We start from the raw sequence: 21208 nt of genomic DNA, 5'->3' as shown, positions 1-21208 counted from the left end.
ACAGATTAGGTAATGATAGAGAGCCAGTGAGGTTATCACAATGAGATACTGGAGCAATATTTTAAAATAAATATTTATTTATTTAAATATTTAACTGATTTAATTATTTAATGTATATGGGTGTTTTTGTCTGCATGTTTGTCCCTGCAACGTGTATTTTCTTGATGACTTTAGATGCCAGAAGAATGTGTTGGATTTCCTGGGTTTGGAGTTACAGACAGCTGTGAGACCCCGTGTGGATGCTAGGAATCGCTGGGCCCTCTGAAAGAGCAGCCAGGGCCCTTAACTGCGGAGCCATCTCTCTAGACCCACAGAGACAGTTTTGACAATACAGCAAGGAAGCAGAAAATGTGAAACCAGATAATAAGAACTGGAAATACAATGAGATCTTTAAAGATACACAACTAATCAGAATCTTAGAAGAAAAGGATAAAGAGAACGGCATGAATGGTATACAGTCAATATTTGAGGAGAAGATAGAAAACATTTTCTAGGACTCACTGATGAAAGATATAAATACATAGATACAAAGAAGCATAACACACACTGAGCAAAATATAATATATACATATAAACTTTTCCATAAACGTATTATTGCAAAATTAGAAGGCCAAGATCCTTAAAAGCAGCTACCGACAAACAATAAATGAAGTACTTAGGAAGGAGAAGTTGTTTGACATGCTCTCATTAGCAAAGTTGGAAACCGGAAGCAGGGGGAATGTTGCCAAATGAAATCAACCTAGTGATGCCTACACACACAGACAGTGTTCTAGGGATAAAAGCAAAGATGCCTTCAGAGAAGACCTGGGAAATATCTCTATCATAGTCACCTGTCCATTGTGATATTTATGAGTACATTTAAGCATGTTGTTTGGACCTTTCAGTTTGAAATAATAAAAAACGGATACAGAACATGGACAGAACAATGTGCCTCTGATTTAGAATTTATCTTTAAAAAGTGTCATTGAAAGAATATGGATAATCTATTAATACTGAAAAGTAGATATTCAAATTAAGTACTTAATTATCAGGAAATCTGGAAATGGCAAGTCTACTGAGCATCAGTTTAGTTTCTAAAACAGTGAAGCCTTGGTGGTTATAATGAGATCTGTGTAGATTTTTTAAACAGTGCCTAGTAAAGGAGCGCCTCGAATACTCAAATGTAGACATCACATTTCAACTTGAAAACTGTCCCTGAGAAACAGGACAATACTGAGGACATGATAGACAATAGAGAAAATAATGTGCAATATTTTACCTTTATTTGTAAACATTAATTACGCAAATTTCCAGAAAGGTTCTGAAAGTATGCAACACAGTTATCTAGGCTAGGCTATGTTGCTCAGTGGGACAGTGCATGCCATGGGATGTCCACATCTGTGAGTTCAATCTCTAGTTCTGCAAAAGAAATAAGCAAAAACCAAAAGGAGAAATTAAATAGCTATCTTATTTTGGAATAAGAGGCGTTTGAGTCTGGATTTTCAGTTTATATTAGGTTTTATGTAGTTTCCTATTCATTGTTTGCTTTCTGTTTTATTGAAAGACGTATTTCTGTTTTGACTACTTATTAGGATATATCATCATTTTCTTTCTTTCTTTCTTTCTTTCTTTTTTTGGTTTTTCAAGACAGGGTTTCTCTGTGTAGTTTTGGTGCCTGTCCTGGATCTCTCTTTGCAGACAAGGCTGGCCTTGAACTCACAGCGATCTGCCTGGCTCTGCCTCCTGAGTGCTGGGATTTAAGGCATGCACCACCACTACCCGGCCATCTTTTTCAAATTGAATTATAAACTGGAATTTTTTAGGCATGACATTGTGTTTTCTTCTAATACTAAAAGGAAGAGAAAATTCAACCTATTTGAAGATGAAGTGCCCCCTCCACCAAAGATAGTTACTACAAATAAAATATTAATCAGACTATCTCAACTTAAGAAATGAATTAATATTTTGCAGGCTGTTCCTCCCCGGTAAATATGACCAAATACTCCACATGTCTGGAATTCTAAAGCTTGGTAGGTGAAGGCAGCATGATCAGGAGTGTAAAGGCCAGTCTCAGCTCATCTTACATAATCAATTTGTGGTCAACTTGAGCTACATGAGACCCTATCTCATAGAGACTACAACCAAATCATATTGAGTTACTTATCTATCTGTCTTCTGCTTTTGTCTCTGGCTTTCAGGAACTCACACATCTTGTCAGTATCATCACTTAATACACATTATAGATTTTGATATCAGCCAAGTAGATACTGAAAAATAGCCAATGTTGTTAGACATCAGTGCTACTGAGCTGTTTAAAATCAATAGTCAATGAAGTCTCTTTATTTGCCTTCATTTACCCTATCTATGTCATAAATTATCTGTAATCATTTGATTCTGTAAAGTTTTATTGATTAGCATTTATGACTTTTTTCTTTTGATTTTTTTTTTTTTTTTTTTTTTTTTTTTTGGTTTTTCGAGACAGGGTTTCTCTGTGTAGCTTTGCGCCTTTCCTGGATCTCACTCTGTAGACCAGGCTGGCCTCGAACTCACAGAGATCCTCCTGGCTCTGCCTCCCGAGTGCTGGGATTAAAGGTGTGCGCCACCACCGCCCGGCCTTTTTTTTTTTTTTTTTTTTTTTTTCTTCTTTTTTTTTTTCCTTTTTTTTTCTTTTTTTTTTTTCCTTTTTTTTTTCTTTTGATTTTTTTTTCCTTTGATTCACCGAAGAAGAAAAACCATGGTTCAAATTCCTCAGAATGAATATTATTATTCAGTAAAGAAGAGCCTTTCAGGGGATGTTTAGCATCAGTCACTAGAAAGTTAATGTAAGGGAGAAAAGCAAAACATGATTGTCACTGTTTTTAGCATATACCAAGACTGGCTTACCGCCCATACGCAAATACCATCTGTCTTACTTACTTTATGATTGTTGTGTTAAGACATCACAACTAAAGCAACTTATGGAAGAAAATGTTTATTGAGGACATACAGTTCCAGAAGTTTAGAATCCAAGACCATCATGTCAGGGACCATGTTGGCAGGCAGGAAGACTTGATGCTAATACAGTATCTGTGAGCTTAATTGTGATCCAGATGCATGAGACAGAGAGAGTGAGAATCTGAGGATGTCTTTTGAAACCTCAAAGTCTACCACCAATGACACATTTTCTTTAATAAGGCCACACCTCCTAATCCTTCCCAAACAGCTCCACCAGCCAGGGACTAAAGATTCATGGAGGCCATTTTCAGTCAAATCACCACACCATCAGAGTTTTATCAAACAAATAGCATCTTTTAGCTGATTTTTTTTTTCTGGAAACATTCCTGATCCTCTTATGAATTATGAAAATCATAAAAATCTCTAGAAATCAATGAATGAATGCTACTTTTAGGATGAAAGCTAACTGCAACTTGCAATCTCAGAAGGATCCAATATAAATATTTTTTATAGCATGTGAAAATTCTATGAAATAGGAAAAGCTATTAAACCTTTCCTTCGAGCCAGGTGAGGGTGGTGCAGGCCTTTAATCTCAGCACTTAGGAGACAGAGGCAGGTGGATCTCTGTGAGCTTGAGGCCAGTCTTGTCTATGAAGTGAGTTCTAGTACATCCAGGGCTGTTACACAGAGAAACCCTGTCATGAAAAAACAAACAAACAAACAAACAAAAAACCCCAAAACAAAAAACAAAAAAACCTTTTCTTCTCACAGAAATTCTAAGTCACTGAAATTCAAGTACAAGTTGCTCTTCTATAGACTGATTTTTCTTCTTTTCCTGGATAGAAATAATGAGTTAGATACTCATTAAAATTCTGTCTTTATTCATTGCTAGGTTGTTAGTGCAAAGTCATATTGAGTCTTCACATTAGAAGGTTCCAAATGTTGCATAAGAGATACACTAAATTTTCCTATCTGACAGTATTCTGGAAGGAGACCTGTGGAAATATAATCCTGTTTCCTTTGGTAGTGTGAGCAGAATGTTTGCTCTTCAGTTGATTGAAATATGTAGAATTTAAATAAATACAAAGTATGTACTGGATTTATAGTGTCTTTTAAATTAGATTGGCTCAATATAAGATTGAATTAAACAATGAAGTTATTATTCAGAGCATCTCTCAAATTGTACCATGTATATACTTCTTAATATCTCTCTGCTGCTTCTTGACTCCCATGTTGCATCAGCATCACGGACATCCCCTGCCATAGCTGTTTCAGCATTTCTTGCTTGCGGTTTTAGTATGTCCCAATGTTAAGTTGATTCTCTGAAGGGAATGATGAGAATGTGTGTTGCCCATCATAGGAAGTTCCTGTGAAAATGCTCAGTAAACTGCTGAGTTCCTGGCAAGCTAAGTCAGAGTCTGGGCTTCATCCATGTCTCCAGAAGATGACTATGCATGTTGGAGTTTGAAAGGTACCAACCACTCTGTTTTAGTAATGGGTATCGTGATATTCACATCACTCCCAACTTTTGAAAGTAATATCTTTTTAATTAGCCCTCTATTCATTTAGGCTCCATTCAAGGAGGAAAGAGCTAGTAAGGTCTCGAGAGAACTTTGAAGCCAAACTTAATGCCTCACTGTGTGTGCATCTTTACCCTCTTGTCATGAATGATAGTGTGCATCTTAAGATTCTGAAGGAGAGTAAGGGCTTTCTCCGTGTTTCACTGAAGTTAAAAGGATAAGGGATACCTTGTGAGTTTGTTAAGTCATTTAGAATCATGATACATCTGGTAACATGGTTTTTAGTTAAATACTGGTCCCTGCATTGGCACTCATTAAACATTTAGGTTCTTAAGTTATGTCTAAACACAATGTTTCGGGAAGGTGAGGAAGCCTTGGAACTGCCGCACGTGGCCGGTTTTGTAGGTTATTGTCCTCATTCTCTTTCCTATGGCAAGACCTTGTGCAGTCTCCCCTCCGTTGTTTCAATTTTTGTTTTGTCAGTAATTTCATTGGTTAAAAAATATTGTGAAACATTTAGGCTTCAGCATATTGAAGAGCCGAGTGTTGATCTGGGAGTTAGAAGTTTTGTGACATCAGTTTTGTGGGTAAGGCATCATTTCTCCACCTTATTGTCCTTAATTGGATCCTGGACTCCAGAGCCTTGCTGTTTTGGCATTTCATCATCAGACATGCCTCGTAACAAGACACATTTAATTCAGAAACTGTTATAGCCCCTCCCCCATGATTCAACCATATGTTTGTTATCTTCCTCCTTGCCTAAGTCTCCTTAGGCTTGTAAAGTATCCATCCTTCCTAAGACAATCACCCATGCATTAGGTGACCCTTCCAATGGACTGATCATACTGATTCTTCTTTGTTATTCCTCTTTGTCTACAGTGGCCTCTTCCACATCTCAGGTTTGCTAAGATGTGCTCTTTTCCTCTTGTTCTTGCTAGATTTATGTCAGCTTGACATAAGCTGTAGTCAACTGAGAGGAAGGAACCTTGACTGAGAAAATGTCTCCATAAGGTTAGGCTGCAAAAAAAAAAAAAAACCCTGTAGAGCATTTTCTTATTTACTGACTGATCTGGGAGGGCCCAGCCATTGTGGATGGTGGTACCCCTTAGCTGTGGTCAGGGGTTCTATAAGAAATCAGGCCAAGCAAGCCAGTAATCACCACTCCTCATGGTCTTTGCATCAGGTCCTGCCTCCAGGTTCCTGACCTGTTTGAGATCCTGTCCTGAATTTTTTCGATGATGTTGAAATATAAGTCAAATAAATCTTTCCTCCCTAAGTTGGTTTGGTCATGATGTTTCATCACAACAATAGTAAGCTTAATTAGGACACCTCCTTCTCTCCTCCTAAAAGGATAGCTGTTTCTTGTATTTTGGATTTGTAGATTTCCCTCAGAAAGTTCCTTGACTTTCCTAAGCAACCTTGTAAGCCTTACATTCTCTTTCATGTCATTATTTCCATATATCATTCTCTGTTCCTACATGTTTGTGTATAGTGAAGCTTGTCATCCTGACTAGTCTGTAAGTGCCAAGTAAGCAAGGACTGTGAGTTCCCATTTTACCATTAGCCAGCAGCTGGCAAAATGATATATTGATACTTATCTACAGTTGGAGTAACTTCAAGTGATAGCTCATAGAACTTACTGTGTTACACTTTTGCTAACATGGGGTAAGTAGAAAGTACTTCATATGATATTTAGAGAGTTGTGTAAGGTTCTTTAATCAAAGAAAGAATGCCTTATTGCAAAAATGTGTGTATTTTTGTGGTATGCTTTTTACAATTAAATACATTTGTTCTTTTTATTCAAACATTTTCCTAATATAGCAGTTATTATTTCCTCAACAATGGAGATGTTATAACATCTGACAATAAAAAAGCTTTGTTTTATGACTTTTAAAAAGAAAGTACACACACAAACACACATACAGACTCCTTTCACACACATGTCTGTGTAGCCACTGCCATGCTGTTTGACGCCTAGCAGACATTTGGTCTGCTCGGTTTCTCTATCTACTTATAGATCATGCAATTCATTTAGAAAATACTTGTTTTAACACATCGTATTTTCTAGATTATATAGGTCAGGTAGCCTTATCTCCTTGACTAAAATGATTTAAACAGTGCTAGAAAGGAATAGTCATAGCATATTGAAATATGTAGGAAAGTTATAAAAAGGAACTCAACATTAAAATTGTTAATGTATTTATAGGGAAAAAATGCCCTAGTTCAGCACAGATAAACAAAGTGGAAAGGCCATTGGAGAAATCAGTTGTAAAACCATGAATATCTTACTAATTTAGAATTGACAATTATCCATCAAGATAAAACGAACGTAACAGGTGATAATGAAGCTAAAACAAACAGTTCTAATGGTAATTAGCTGCACACCCCCCCCCCCCCCGTGTGTGTGTGTGTGTGTGTGTGTGTGTGTGTGTGTGTGTGTGTCTTCTTGTCTGTTAGTGCTAAAGACAACTTCAGATTCTTATACAGAAATGAAAATGCCTGTTAATTAACTTTGATTTCTGGATGTTGAGAATATTGTGTTTCTTTCAACCTACTACATTGTATGAGAGAAGTCAGGTGCATAAGGACTATTTTAGCACAGAGCATTCCCTTCAGAATTCTGGCTTCTCACTGACTCTTTTCTTCCTTCCAGGAGAGCACACAGCTGCTACAAATGTCGCCAGTGCAGTTTCACAGCTGCTGACACTCAGTCACTATTGGAGCACTTCAACACGGTTCACTGCCAGGAACAGGAAATCACTACTGCTAATGGCGAAGAGGATGGCCATGCCATACCCACCATCAAAGAAGAGCCCAAAATTGACCTCAAGGTCTACAGTCTGCTAAACCCAGACTCTAAAATGGGAGAGACAGTTCCCGAGAGCATAGTCAAGAGGGAGAAACTTGATGACAAGGAAGGGCTGAAAGATAAAGTCTGGACTGAGAGTTCCACTGATGATATTCGAGTGACTTGGAGAGGAGCTGACATCCTACGGGGCAGTCCATCCTACACTCAAGCAAGCCTAGGGCTCTTGACGCCTGTGTCCAGCTCCCAAGAGCAGACAAAGACTCTGAGGGACAGCCCCAACGTTGAAGCTGCCCACCTGGCCCGACCTATGTATGGCTTGGCTGTTGATACCAAGGGCTTCCTGCAAGGGGCGTCTGCTGGTGGCGAGAAGTCTGCATCCCTGACCCAGCAGTATCCTGCTTCCGGAGAGAGCAAGACCAAGGATGAATCCCAGTCGCTGTTACGGGTAGGAAGGTTTACTTTTTAAAACAATTTATATCTTTTGAAGGGAACATACATTTTCGATGTTTAGTTTAATGTGTTGTGTAGTGAAATTAAATGATCCATATTGATATTTTATATGCATGATGGCCAAAGGAGCAGAAAGTAACTTTACAGGTAGGCAGTTGCTATTTGTCTTTGCTCTCAGCTCCGAATGTTGGTTAATCATTCTTGGTGATTATGCAAAGCAACAAAGCCACCACCTTTGGAGGAGGGAGCTTTCCAATCCCATAAGGATGCTCAGCTGTATTCAAATAAGTGACTGCTAAATTTTAAGGTCCTGTGATATAGTACACAGTTGATAAGGCAGGTTAGCAGAGATTAAAACACTAAGAATGTAAACTCCTGGGCGAGATGTTAATCCAGAAAGCAGCATTTCTTAACACACACACACACACACACACACACACACACACACACACACACCCCAAATAAACAAAAAAAGACTAACAACAAAACAATGCTTGTAGTTCAGTTGCCAGAAAGAAGAAGGATGAGCAAAATCTAAATATGAATAGTACAAATCCTGCCCAAAGAAGAGTGAAGAGTGTTTATTTTTTATTTTATTATTATTATTTTTTATTTATTTCATGCTCTAAAAGGGAGGAAAATATGCAGGAAAAAATGATAAAGAATCTCCCAGTAAGGAAAATCTTCATTTTTGTGGGTGCATTGTAGACTCGATGTTCTCAAACAACATTTTAGCTTTTGAAACTTCATGAGCTCCCAGTATGTCGTATTTGTGTTTTGGCTAAAGTAGTAAGTACCCTTTAGCATTTCACCTTGGTAGGGAGGGAATTTAGAGATCTCTGGATGGCTTTGAAACTATGTTCCTGCACAGAAGGTACGATCAGAAATTAGGTCCCTTTACAAAAACACCTGATTAGGAAATGGAGTCCACTCAGCCTAGGGCTTTGACCTGTAGGTCAGAGACCATAGGTCTGTGGTCACAAGACACTGGAGAGAAGTGCTTTGCTGTGAGTAGACTTAGCTGCTCCTCCATTGTCACTTCCTTTGGATTCCATGAAGCCTTTCTGTGTGTCTCTGGGGTTATGGAGTGGAGTTAAGGAACATCCCTTGGAGGTGGACAGTTTAAAAAAGCCGTTACTTTTCCTGCTTGTAGTCAAGCCGTAGAACTGAGAGTAGTCTTGGTTATAGAAGAGAAGTTGGTCCCCCGGTCCCCTGAGAAACAAAGACATTTTCCTGTCCTCCGGCAGGAGCAAATGTTCTCTTAAGTACCTTTGGAAAGAAAACCAACAGTTCTGTACCTTTCAGGAGCAGGCTTATTTCAGGGAGCTTCCTTTGTGTAGCTGTAGATAGATGCACCTGTCTGATTGTAAATAGCCTTTTCTCAGCGCTCCATGCTTTTCTGGTCTTGTGGGCCTTTTACGGCTTTTGGTTGAGAGGGAGAATGGGTATCATATATATGTTATTAGTGTCCGGTGACATTGAGAATGGGGTACAATTGGGTGCTTTCCATTAGCTCACCAAAGCCTTCTGCCTTCCTCTTCCACGTAACTGACATTTCTGCGTGGCTCCAAGTTATTCCAGTGTTTCTTTTTCTTTTTTAATGATTTCCGGTCTGTCAGTTTTTCTGCCTCCCTTGGATACTCTAAGAATTTGGAATGATAAGTAGCTGATTAAGCAGTAGAATGAAAACCCTATCAGTATTGGGATCAACCTGAGGATGATAAAACTTCTAAAAACAATTCGTTCTTTTCAGTTCCTCTACTTTCTTAGTTCCTTGACTTTAAGTTTCTATTGCACCATTTCAACTGCCCTTTCACTTCCTCTGCATTAGCTGCTGACGTAGGAGATCTCCAGCACAGCTAACTCCTCAATGGATGGCTCAATCCCTAACCTTGTGATTTATGATCTTTAAAGACTGCCTTCTACTTCATTTCATAGGACAGGCACACACACACTTTTTCAAAGCCAGATTCATTTTTCTATGACTTAAATAAAATTTGAAACTTTCAAATTTATGCTTTTGTGTTTTAGTGATTCTTCTGGAAGCTTTGAGTCTATTGGCAAAGAGTAAATAGTTAATAGTTTGGCAAACCTCTATCTCCAAAAATATTTACATTACAATTCATAACAGCATAATTACAGTTACAAAGTAGCAACGAAAAAAATTTGTGGTTAGGGGTCACCACAACATGAGGAACTGTACTAAAGGGTCGCAGCATTAGGAAGGTTGAGAACCACTGCTACTAGGTATTTAGAGTAGAAAGAGTGTCCAATTTGGTTTGTTGTGCAATATTTGGTTTGATTTCTTAACTGAATTTCCAATTTTGATCTGAGCATATTTTAATGAGCTTTCAAAGAAACCTAGTCACTTTAACAAACAGAACAGATTTTAATGAGAAATTGAGGAGATTTCTGCTTTTGGTGGTGGAATATTGGATGCTAAATTATCATAGCAAATATACTATCTGTTCACTCTGGAAGAAAGTACCCAGCAGAATATCATTGCCATGTTTAGTAAAGGCAAAAATAATGCAGTTCAATTGATTAGTTATAAAACTTCAAACTAGTGTCATGTTTATAAATGCACAATAAAAATGCAGAGATGCTTGGAATAAAATATCATGTTCTACCTATGTATAAGATGGAATATTGACATTTGAGTTTCTAAAGCAGAATGGAACATGAAATGAGCTGCCTTCGGGCATGTTTATTTACTTACAGATACTTACTTATGACATGGAAGCGAGTTTTTCATTAGCTTATTCAACACAGCGTGTAGTACAGTACCCTAGTAAATGCTTTCCTATAGATGGCTGTTGCTGAGAAAAAAACTGTTAACTATGCTAACATGATGTAAACACTGATAGAAAAAGTCAAGTGTGGAAAAGTTGTTCTAAAATGCGTTAACTTAAAGTAGTTTGAGGCTGTTGCTAAGAAATTTTTAATGACTAGGTCAACTGTATATAGGTTTCTATCATAAAGCAAATGATTATAATGCTGTTTTCAGGATATTCATCTGATACCACGTTTCTCCACTTTAATTAATTAATGCATTTTTACTGGGTTTAGTGGTAGCAGTTTGCTCCATTCCTTCAAGGGTAGAAGGAAGTTTCTCATGCAGCCCCTATATTTCACAATATTCCTTTCATTAGCATCCGCCAGTTTTTCTTGTTTTTTGTTTGCTTGACTTTGTTTTTCCTTTTTTGTTGTGTCTAGGTCTAGAGCAGTAGTTGCCCTTTGTTTGGGGTTTTCAGGTCATTTGTGTATGTTCTCATTTAGTGAATGCCCTTTTATTTTGGCTTCATTATGAATAGGAAGGACATGTAAAGAACTTTATGTTGTTTATGCAACCTTTGTGGGTGACTCAGCTTAGACGGTAACAAGACAGATTGGCCAAAGTTTTCCCTTGTAAATTGCTTTAAAAAAGTTAGACTTTTCCTTGCATATCAGCCAATCAATATTATTACAAAACTTTAGAATATTTTGTGAATTTGAATGAATATTAAGACTTATTTGTTAAATAAAATTCTGTTTTTTTTTTTTTTTTTGTTAAAATACCATTTGTTCCACAGTTACATGCAAATTTTACTTTTTAAAAACCTTATTCCTGAAGTGGTCACCAAAGTTTAATAAATACAAACCCACCCAGTATTTTTATTTATATTTTAATTTGGCCTTGAGAACTTAGTATATTCAACATTACCCTTGCCAAAATGGGATAATCAACTAATTACATGTTTTCCAATAATTTCTTTCCTCCATATTTAAGTGGCAGATTATGATCCTGATTGGCTTTTGTACAATTTTGCACTCTTTTCCTGAGTGGTTTCTTTTATAATATATTTTCTACAAATGTGTGTATATATGTATTTACTTTTAGGGAAATACCTAACAAATATAATTATGTTGCTCTTTTAATAATTCTGGATTTTATTCATGCAGTAAAAATTTTAATATTATTTTTATGTCACAGAAACCTTTTAGGTGAATAGAGAGAAAAAAATTGGTTCTTAAATACCACAAAGATTTGCCATTATCAAATGGAATTTTTATTTACACAAATGCCCAACCATAGGTAAGTTGATTGGGTGAATCTATAGGAAGAAATAGGACAATTCACCAGCCAGGCTCCAGGAAGTCTTTTGTTGAGATAGTGCCCTAGTTACATGCACAGATGCAAATTCTGTCTTAGAGTTGATCACTGTATTATTAAGAACTTTCTTCAGTACACCCAGGGGAAACTGAGCCACAACTGATTTTGGCTTATTGCTTCAAAGTCCTTAATGAAATTTGTTGGTTTTAACATCTACATTCTGCACTGCTTTGGCATTAGTGGAGACTTTCATATGTGGGCCTCTGGGAGTTGTTGAGTTCCGTGGCAGGCCACTGCCTATCAAAGGCCAGCCTGCAGGAAACCCAAACATCTATCTCTGACCCAGGATCTGCTTACTGCCTTCCTCACAGCAGTGCTGTGTGGCTTAGTTAATTAAGGTTTGTCAGCCCGTTTGAGATCCTCAGATTCAAGAGTGCCTGATAAGCCAAAGTAGTGTGATTATTTGTTCATCTTGTAAATGTGATACCCAGGCAGTACAAAGCAGACCTTATTTCTTCCTCTCTTTAGCAGTGTTAAATTTATAGTCTAAAGGCTGCTGATACTGGACAGTCCATTCAGATGCAAAAATGTTCTTTTGGGGACAGTCTACTGGCAGCCATGCAAACAAGCCCCCATGATAAATACCTTTACAACAACTGATACAAGACCTCGGGAGCTTTTTTACGTTAAAGATGATTTGAAGTGAAAAGAGATATTTATTGTTTACTTCATGTTTAATGAAAACAAAACCAGAATCTAAGTCATCCTACAGAAAATGCTGACTTAATATCTATATAAATAAGCATTTTCTTGATCACTTTTCAACTTTTCACATGTGCATAAATTCAACACAAACAGAATGAAACCCATCAGAAGCACATTGATATTACTTGCCTAAAGGAAAAATAAAACATACTAAATATTATTTATTCTATCCAGATATTGTGTAATTCTTGTACAATTCTCTGCCTGTGTCTTCTGTTGATGCATTTTCTGGGTGACATCTGTTAAGAACATTTATGATCTAAACTCATACATTTTGGTATTTTCAAATATAAAGCCTATGAATTGAACTCAGTGTAAGTAATAGTGAGCATGGCCATTTTAGTTAATTTTACTAAGAAAAATTCAGGTAACCTTTCCCCCTTCATACTAGATTTTAATCTTTTACAGTGAATTATAATTTTTAATGGATAGAAAATAATGAAATGATGCATACAAGTTTGGTTTTGTTAGCTTTACTAATGAGGTTTCTGGTAGCCTAATTTTATTTTGTAATTTAGCTCCATTGGCTCACATAGATCTTTATAAATGTATTCTGCAACACCTAAAACACGCTTTGTTGTAAACTAGACTCTTTGTGAAGTCTGGTGTAGATTCCTAGGCAAGGGAAGCAGATATATCTTAGTGTACTGTGCAGGTTTGCAGTCAGTATGAAATGGTGGTGTCCTTTACTTCAGTATCTGTTTGTTATTTCCTGTAGGAATACCTTTGCTTGGCTTTTTCCCCACCCCAATTGACTGAGGCAGGAGATACTAGGAATCCCAAAGGGAACCATTGTTGAGCTTCTTTCGATGTGGGAGGGGGATAGTATACAGGTGGCCCACATTTTAAGCATACAGAGAGGTGCACAGTGATTCGGAAGTGTGTCAGCCATCAGACATCCTGATATGAACCTAGCATTTTTTCCTTTTTTTTTTTTTTTGGCCATGACTAATCTAAATGTAATCTAGTATTTTACATTCAAATAACCATACTTTAAATGATATGTGATCATTCTGGATTTTGTTACTGTTTAAATCAAGAAAGTGAACAATATCTTTGTTATTATTTTCTTTTTTATTTTCTCAATCTGTAGACTTCATTTAAGGACCTTTTAAAGGTTGGTAGGCAAAGACGATGGTTATGTGACTAGTCTACCAGTTACTCAGGGGAGCTGAGCAAGCTAGGTTTCCTGCATCTGGATGTGGTATTAGGATGAGGAGTGTTCCAGTGAATTTCAACCACCGTCTTCCTTCATTTGGGAGAAGCAAGGCCATTTATAGATATTGATTATTAGCATTAATTTCCAAATAGATAAACTTCATTTTGGGAAAAATTCACTTATGGTATACTTTCTCTATATTGTCAGTACTAAGAAGTAAGGAAAAGGAATATTAATTTTGTTTTTCTAATTACAGGACAATTAAGCTAAATTGAGTATTTGGCCTTCTTGTTCAAGTTAGAATAGTAAATGCCTCTCAAACATAATTTTACATGTTAGCTTGCCTCTTTGAAACAACAGTTTCTCAGTTTTGTAAATTTAACTTAGGTATTAATTAGGAACGGGATAAATATGGAAATGTACTTACTTGTAACATGAAGGTTAACCAGAAAATGCTAAACATACACATATTTTGAAATAAAATATATGTAATTCCCCTACATTTAAAAAGTCACGGATACTGATTATTTTTCAAGATTTATTGAGTGTGTATATGCAAATGAATATATGTTTTTCCTACAGCTTTTTGGTGAAATCAGTAATTTATATGAAGAAAATCATAAGATCCATGAAAATATGGGGTATTGAATTGCATTCATCAATAATGTTCATTTCATTTAAGTTTTTATATTAAAGACTTATTCTTGACCATGCTTAAAAAAAGGTCTTGGTAGATAAATGACCCATAAAATAATCTCTTCTCAGAAAATTAATTTTATGAGCTTAGCTTATAATCCAATATATCAGGAGAGCAGCTCTGTAGCTGTCTAATTGGAATTCTCACTGAAGAAGACAAAACCTGTAAAGCTACTTCAGAAAAAAAAATCTTACCCAGCTAGGCATTAAAAATGAAGGAACTTTTAGGACATTGATGGCTACTTATAATTAATTGCTATGCAATCAAAATGTTAACATTTCAATTTATATTGCCTTTCCATTAGTTTATTGGGGCATTAATGCCGTCATATTAATCCATAATCTTTGAAGTTCAACTATTTCTATTCCTTTTATTTAGATGAGGAAACAGAGGCAGTGAGATTAAATAGTTTGCCAGAATCCATACTACATGCCAAGCCAAAGATGACACGCTAGCCCTGGCTGTCAAATTACAGAGTCCCCGCCTAGCCTCCCTGGCTTTGCCGTGATTTTTTAGTAAGGGCTTGCTTGAGGGACTACCTGTCCTTTCAGAATGAGTTTGCTTCTTCTGCACTTCCACCTTCTCATGTGTGCATGAATAATATTGAAAATCAGCATTCTGAAATTGCACAAGTAACACTTGCCTATTACAAAGAAGAAAACACTACAGAAAATGAAAAACACTGATATATTCCAAAGCATAGGTTATTTCTGTTAATATTTTGGCATCAGATACATCTTTTAGATATACTCACATATGTATTTTGTTGAAGCATAGAACTCTACTTTATCATTTCATAATTTGATTTTAAAATTTAACAATGTGATGTGGACATTTTCCTTGCTCATAATGGTATATCACAATATTAGTTTTAATGCCTCATTATTATGCATACCCACATTATATGCTTAATGTATTTACTGATGAACATGCAGACTATTTCCAATTTTACTTATAAAGAACACTTTAAAGCCAGACTTGGAAGTTCAAGCCAGTAACCCCGGCACTCAAAATGTTGAGGCAGATAAATTGCTGCCAGTCCAAGGACAGTTTGATTGACACAGTAAGTTTCAGGCTAGCCTGGGCTACAAGTTGGTGAGATTCTGTATCAATAACTAACCAACCAACCAACCAAACAAACAAAAAAGAATGATAGAAATAATTCATAGAATAACCAATAATCTCAGATATCTGCTTTTTAATCATATACATGGACTTACATATATCTAACATCTAGGTGTATGTTTTGATATACTTACCTTGCATTGTATTCATAGTATACTTTATAGTTCAGTTATTAGCCATGTTTAATTTCAAGCAGGATCTTTTTTTGCTAATCAACATTTACACAAATGATTCAGATAAAAACACTCTCCAGGAGGTCTGCCTAGAGACTGGACTAGGCCCTCTGGATATGGAAGACGGTTGTTTGGCTCGAACTGTTTGGGTGGCACCCAGGCAGGGGGATCGGGATCTGTCCCTGGTCTGTGGGCAGGCTTCTGGAACCCGGTGCCTGTGGTGTGACACCTTGCACAGCCTTGGTGCAGTGGGAAGGGGCTTGGACCTGCCTTGGCTCAGTGTGCTGGGCTCTGCTGACTCCCCATGGGAGACCTCAATTTGGGGGATGTGGGGATGCGGAGTGGCTTGGGAAAGAGGGCTGGAGGGTGGGAGTGGGGAGGAGCGGGATCTGTGGATAGTATGTGGAGTGAGTAGAAAATTTCTCAATAAAGAAAAATGAAAGAAAAAAAAACAAAAACAAACACAAAACACTCTTTATATACCAGCTTACCCTTTTTTGAGAGAACAATTTCTCTCTTTTGTTTCTATGTAGTTTTCTAGGGTCATATTCTGGCTACCTTTCAGAATCTCTAGCTTTGGTCTAAACCTCATTTTTCTTAGAGTCAGGTTGGATATCCGTATGGACAGCTGTGTGTTTTTGAGGCATAAGAGAGCAGAACTCAAGTTTCTGTTCTTTGAAAAATGTCTGTCTTTATCCTATATATTGCCCATACACTCATACTCCATTACAGAACATTTCTTTCATGAGATTATCAGAATCTCAAATTCGATGGCTGCCGTGTTTCAATGAAGTAGGGAGGAGAAAAAAGAGAACATTTCTTTTTATATAATATTTTTATTTTATAATTTCTAAATTGACTAACGTGCATTCGCACTTATTACTTGTTTTAAGATACAGAGGTTCAGACCGTTTTTAATTATATGTTCTCAAAGATAGGCTTCATATCAATTGCATATGTTTGACCAAGGCACTTCAAAATAGTCTTCTATTTTGGAATGTAAGAAGTTAAAGGTGCTTCGTTTCCTGAGAGTTATCATTTGCTTTTCACAGGAAGAAGTCTTTCGTACTGCAAAAATACCCTTATAATTCACTTGTAAACTTTTACACATCGGTCAGTCTTGCAACCCACAGTACAATGAAAAGGCAGCGTTGACCATATTTTAGAACATCCACAAGTTATTCTTGCCCATTTCTTGCTGTTTCCAAATTTGCCACAGCACATTTTCTTAATAACAAAAGAAATTCCATATATTTTGTTTTAATTATGTTTCTAGAATGAAGAAAACTTGAGGTTTCCAAAATGTGGATTGTATAAATGATTCCAATGATATGTCCATGCATGTTCTTTTTTTTTGTTTGTTTGTTTTTTTTTGTTTTTTTTCGAGACAGGGTTTCTCTGTGTAGCTTTGCGCCTTTCCTGGAACTCGCTTTGGAGACCAGGCTGGCCTCGAACTCACAGAGATCCACCTGCCTCTGCCTCCCAAGTGCTAGGATTAAAGGCGTGCGCCACCACTACCCGGCTCATGCATGTCCTTTTAGATCTATGTTCCTAAATCCTTTGCACCGTGAGATGTAATTCCAGTTGGTTTGTGTAGGAGTATGCCTCAAAGTCATGTGGAAGTTGAATATTTCTGAAAAATTTCAAGATATCTTGCCATTTCATTAAATAGTACTCAGAACTCCTGCATTTGGACTTTGGAAGTGTGTATTTCACTTGATTGGGTTTTTTTTTTTTTTTTTTTTTTTTTTTTTTTGGTTTTTCGAGACAGGGTTTCTCTGTGTAGCTTTGCTCCTGTCCTGGAATCCGCTTTGGAGACCAGGCTGGCCTCGAACTCACAGAGATCCGCCTGGCTCTGCCTCCCAAGTGCTGGGATTAAAGGCGTGCGCCACCACCGCCCAGCTTGATTGGGTTTTTATCTCTAGGTGAATACTAATTCATGAATCTACTTCTCATTTCCTGCTTTCTTTTTGTTCTCCCTGGTTTTATAGTGGGAAATACAGCAGACTGAAGGAAAGTAGGTTTTGTGTTATAAACTTAATTTGTGACTAAGTAGTTATGTGACCCTGGGTGAGTCATTAAACCCAGAACACTTCCCTTGTTCTGCTTTGGAAAATTCTCGATATTTTCAGTATTGAGTACAACACACAGTTGGTCTAATTTCCTTTAAATGGTAAATATATGAGCCAACTCAATTTCCTGTTGAACCTTAAACATTCTTATGTATGCATCAATGGATGGATTGGCTATAAGACACAAACCTTATGTTTTAAGCTTAATAAAGCTAATCTGAAGAGAGAAAATCCATCTGAACTACAAATTTAAGTATGTCTTTCATCTACTAGCTGGAAACTAGTTAGGTATAAATAACTGTCACACACAATCTGAAACATTAAAATGTCACATTGTTTAAGCTTAACTTACAAGATAATGCTCATCCTTTATAAATAACTATGTTGCAAAAAAACTGAGGTAATTAGAGGCCTTATTATGAATGGGAGAAAAGAGAAGTATATATAGTGAGAAATAAATTGACCCTGGAGGCAGAGTGACAAAAAGAAAGTCTGTGTCTTTAGTTTGCTGGCATTGAGCAGCAATGCCTGTTTTGTTCTCCGTCAGATGTGCAGATCAGAATTTGGGATGAGGAAACTAATTTTAGTAGGTGGGGTGCAAATTTCTTAGGAGTCCATGAATAGACTCTAATCCCAGCTGTTTCATTACAATTATAAAAATAAAATTGGCTGTGAATCATTCAAACTCTGTTTAATGGGTGTGAATAATTCAGTTTCATCCCACTGAAATCTTCAAACTATAAACCTATCTTAGTTCTTTATGGTCTTTCAGAGTTAATATCTCATTATTCAGAGATGTACCATTAGAAGTATGGGTGGTCGTAATGAAAGGGGCCATATTTCTAATTAGCCTCTGTGGTTTTCAGCATTGGCAGTAGCCTCTAGGTTGAGTGTAGGGGTAGAGTTGAAAAAGAGATTAGGAAGAGTCGAGGAAAAGAAAACAAAATACTAAATTAGGATTTCCTAGCATTTTTCTTTCCAATAAAATATATGTTCCTTATAAACATCATGTAGCATAGATGTAGATGAAAGAAAGAATACAAATATTCAACATGTTTAATATATCCTTTTGAGTATTCACACACATGGATATACACATGTGTGTGAATACTCACAAAGACATATGAATTACAAATGTGGATTTTTATGTTTATTATTGAAATACCATCTGATTTAACTTCAGAATAAAATATAATACTTTTGAAATGTCAGCATATATTCTTCTACAACATATTTATAGTCTTTATAGTAATTTTCTGTAGTTTCTTCTAGATAAAATGTTGATCTGTTCCTTGTAGTTGAACATTTACTTCTGGCTTTTACTACTCTAAGTAGTGCAGCATCAGATATCTTTGTAGTTAAATAATTGCATCTTGCTTTCGATTTCAAATGGTTTGATTTAGTGTTCCTATAATTAGGCCTACTTGTGGGATGACATAGGAAAGGCATCTATTGGCAAGTACAGGTCACTTTACCAGGCTGTGCACATATACTCCTGGGAAATAGGAAAACTGTATCATTTCTGGATTTTCATTAGTTAGAACTGCCCCACAGTGGTAGTTAAGAAATAGAAACCCTGACATTTTCTTTATATATTATTATAGGAGGAAAGTTAATAACTGTGAAAATTTGAAAAGGATGCATTTGTGTAGTACCAGCAGAGAATCTCTTGGATATCTATCTCACTTTTATAGTTGAAAGGTAGATTTCTTACTTACCTTGATATTTACTTTAATAGTGAACTATACTAAAAGGAGACAATGTTATAAACATTGTGAGTATAAGAGTAAATATGAGCTGGGTGGTGGTGTCACAGGCCTTTAATCCCAGTACTCGGGAGGCAGAGGCAGGCGGATTTTTGTGAGTTCGAGGCCAGCCTGGTCTCCAAAGCGGATTCTAGGAAAGGCGCAAAGCTACACAGAGAAACCCTGTCTCGAAAAACTCCAAAAAAAGAGTAAATATGAAATGTAACTGGAGTTTTCTCCAGTTCACCCAGCTCCTGCAGCTGCTCAGATATAAGTAAACACACAGAGACTTTTATTACTTATAAACTGTATGGCCATGGCAGGCTTTTTGCTATCTAGTTCTTATATCTTAAATTAACCCATTTCCATTAATCTATAAGTTGCCACATGGCTTATGGCTTACCGGTACTTTACATCTTGCTTCTCATGGCGGCGGCGCTGGCAGCATCTCCTGACTCAGCCTTCCACATCCCAGAATTCTCTTCTCTGCTTATCCTGCCTATACTATACTTCCTGGCAGGCTACTGGCCAGTCAGCATTTTATTTATCAATCATTCAGCGCAACAGATTCACAGCATGCAGAAAGACATCCCCAGCAATGAAAACCTCCCATTTAATTCTACGCAGCAGAATAACCATAATAAAATGTTTTGAGTACTTAAAAAAAGACAAGAAAAAATATTAAAGGGATAATTGAGAGTGCCATCCTTTTCAGGGAACAGAAGGGTTGAAGGGAGTTCAAGTGCATTGACTGTCTCTTAATCATTGAGTATTTGAAATCCTAGTTTGTACAAAACATCCTAGAAACACTATCAACACAAACTATAGCTACCAGGGCTTTGACTCCTTTGCAGACAAGGAACAGAGATAATGTTCAGTAGATTGATTACAGCACAAACCAGATGTCAGGTCTCCTGGAGTAAAACATCTGTGGATTAAAACAAAGTGTGGTTTAAATGACCCTTTTAATTTATTTTAAATTAAAATACAATTATACAATTTCTCCTTTTTCCCTTTTTCTCCCTGAGGTCTTTCCTACGTACCCTACTCCTTTCTACTTCATGAAATCATGTCCTCTTTCTTTATTTGTTAATGTTACTCATGGTTGTGTGTGTGTGTGTGTGTGTGTGTGTGTGTGTGTGTGTGTGTGTGTGTGTGCTGAAATACATAAATACAATTTTCACAATTTAGGGTTACTTGTATGTATATGACTATATCATTTCAAGGCTAATTTTAATGATCTCTTCTTATTCCACTCATTAAATGAAGAGTCCATGGAATTGGCTAATTATTCATCGGGACTTGAAAAGTATTCTTTGGGAAATGTGAAGAACAATCAAAGAAAACATCTAAACACAACCTGAGTTTTGTGACTCCAGTTAAAACTAATGTGCAAGCCCCAGCTGCAGTAAAGGAGACTGTTTTGACATTTCTGAGTTCTCATTGCAAGCTCCTCTGTGTATGCCTAAGCTTCTTCCTAACTGCTATTCAGAAATACCACAAGAACACATATGTTTCACATATCTAATTACATGTCTAACCCAAAAGAAAAGAGTCAAGAAGAGTCTTTAGAAAGGAAGGGGGAATAATAAAAATAAATAAGCAAAAAATAACATTTAAATCTGTGAATAAATGTGAAAGAAAAATACTCACCATTATTTCGCTTATAGTCATTTAAAATGTCTGC

The 21208-nt window shown here is 36.6% G+C and overlaps 1 protein-coding gene across 7 annotated transcripts in view; it reads left to right on the top strand.

The window, feature by feature from the left end:
• Trps1 (transcriptional repressor GATA binding 1) overlaps positions 1-21208 on the top strand; it is a 242737-nt gene that overhangs the window by 64288 nt on the left and 157241 nt on the right. For all 7 annotated transcript variants that reach the window (XM_052747800.1, XM_052747798.1, XM_052747799.1 and 4 more), the window contains one exon: positions 7087-7687. In XM_052747800.1, coding sequence (XP_052603760.1) covers positions 7087-7687 — 601 coding nt within the window. The remainder of the gene's footprint in view (positions 1-7086; positions 7688-21208) is intronic.

This window comes from Peromyscus californicus, unplaced genomic scaffold, assembly GCF_007827085.1.
Source record: "Peromyscus californicus insignis strain IS unplaced genomic scaffold, ASM782708v3 Scaffold_20__1_contigs__length_68692818, whole genome shotgun sequence".
NCBI classification, from domain to species: Eukaryota; Metazoa; Chordata; class Mammalia; order Rodentia; family Cricetidae; genus Peromyscus; species Peromyscus californicus.
This window is presented reverse-complemented; position numbering and strand designations above follow the sequence as displayed.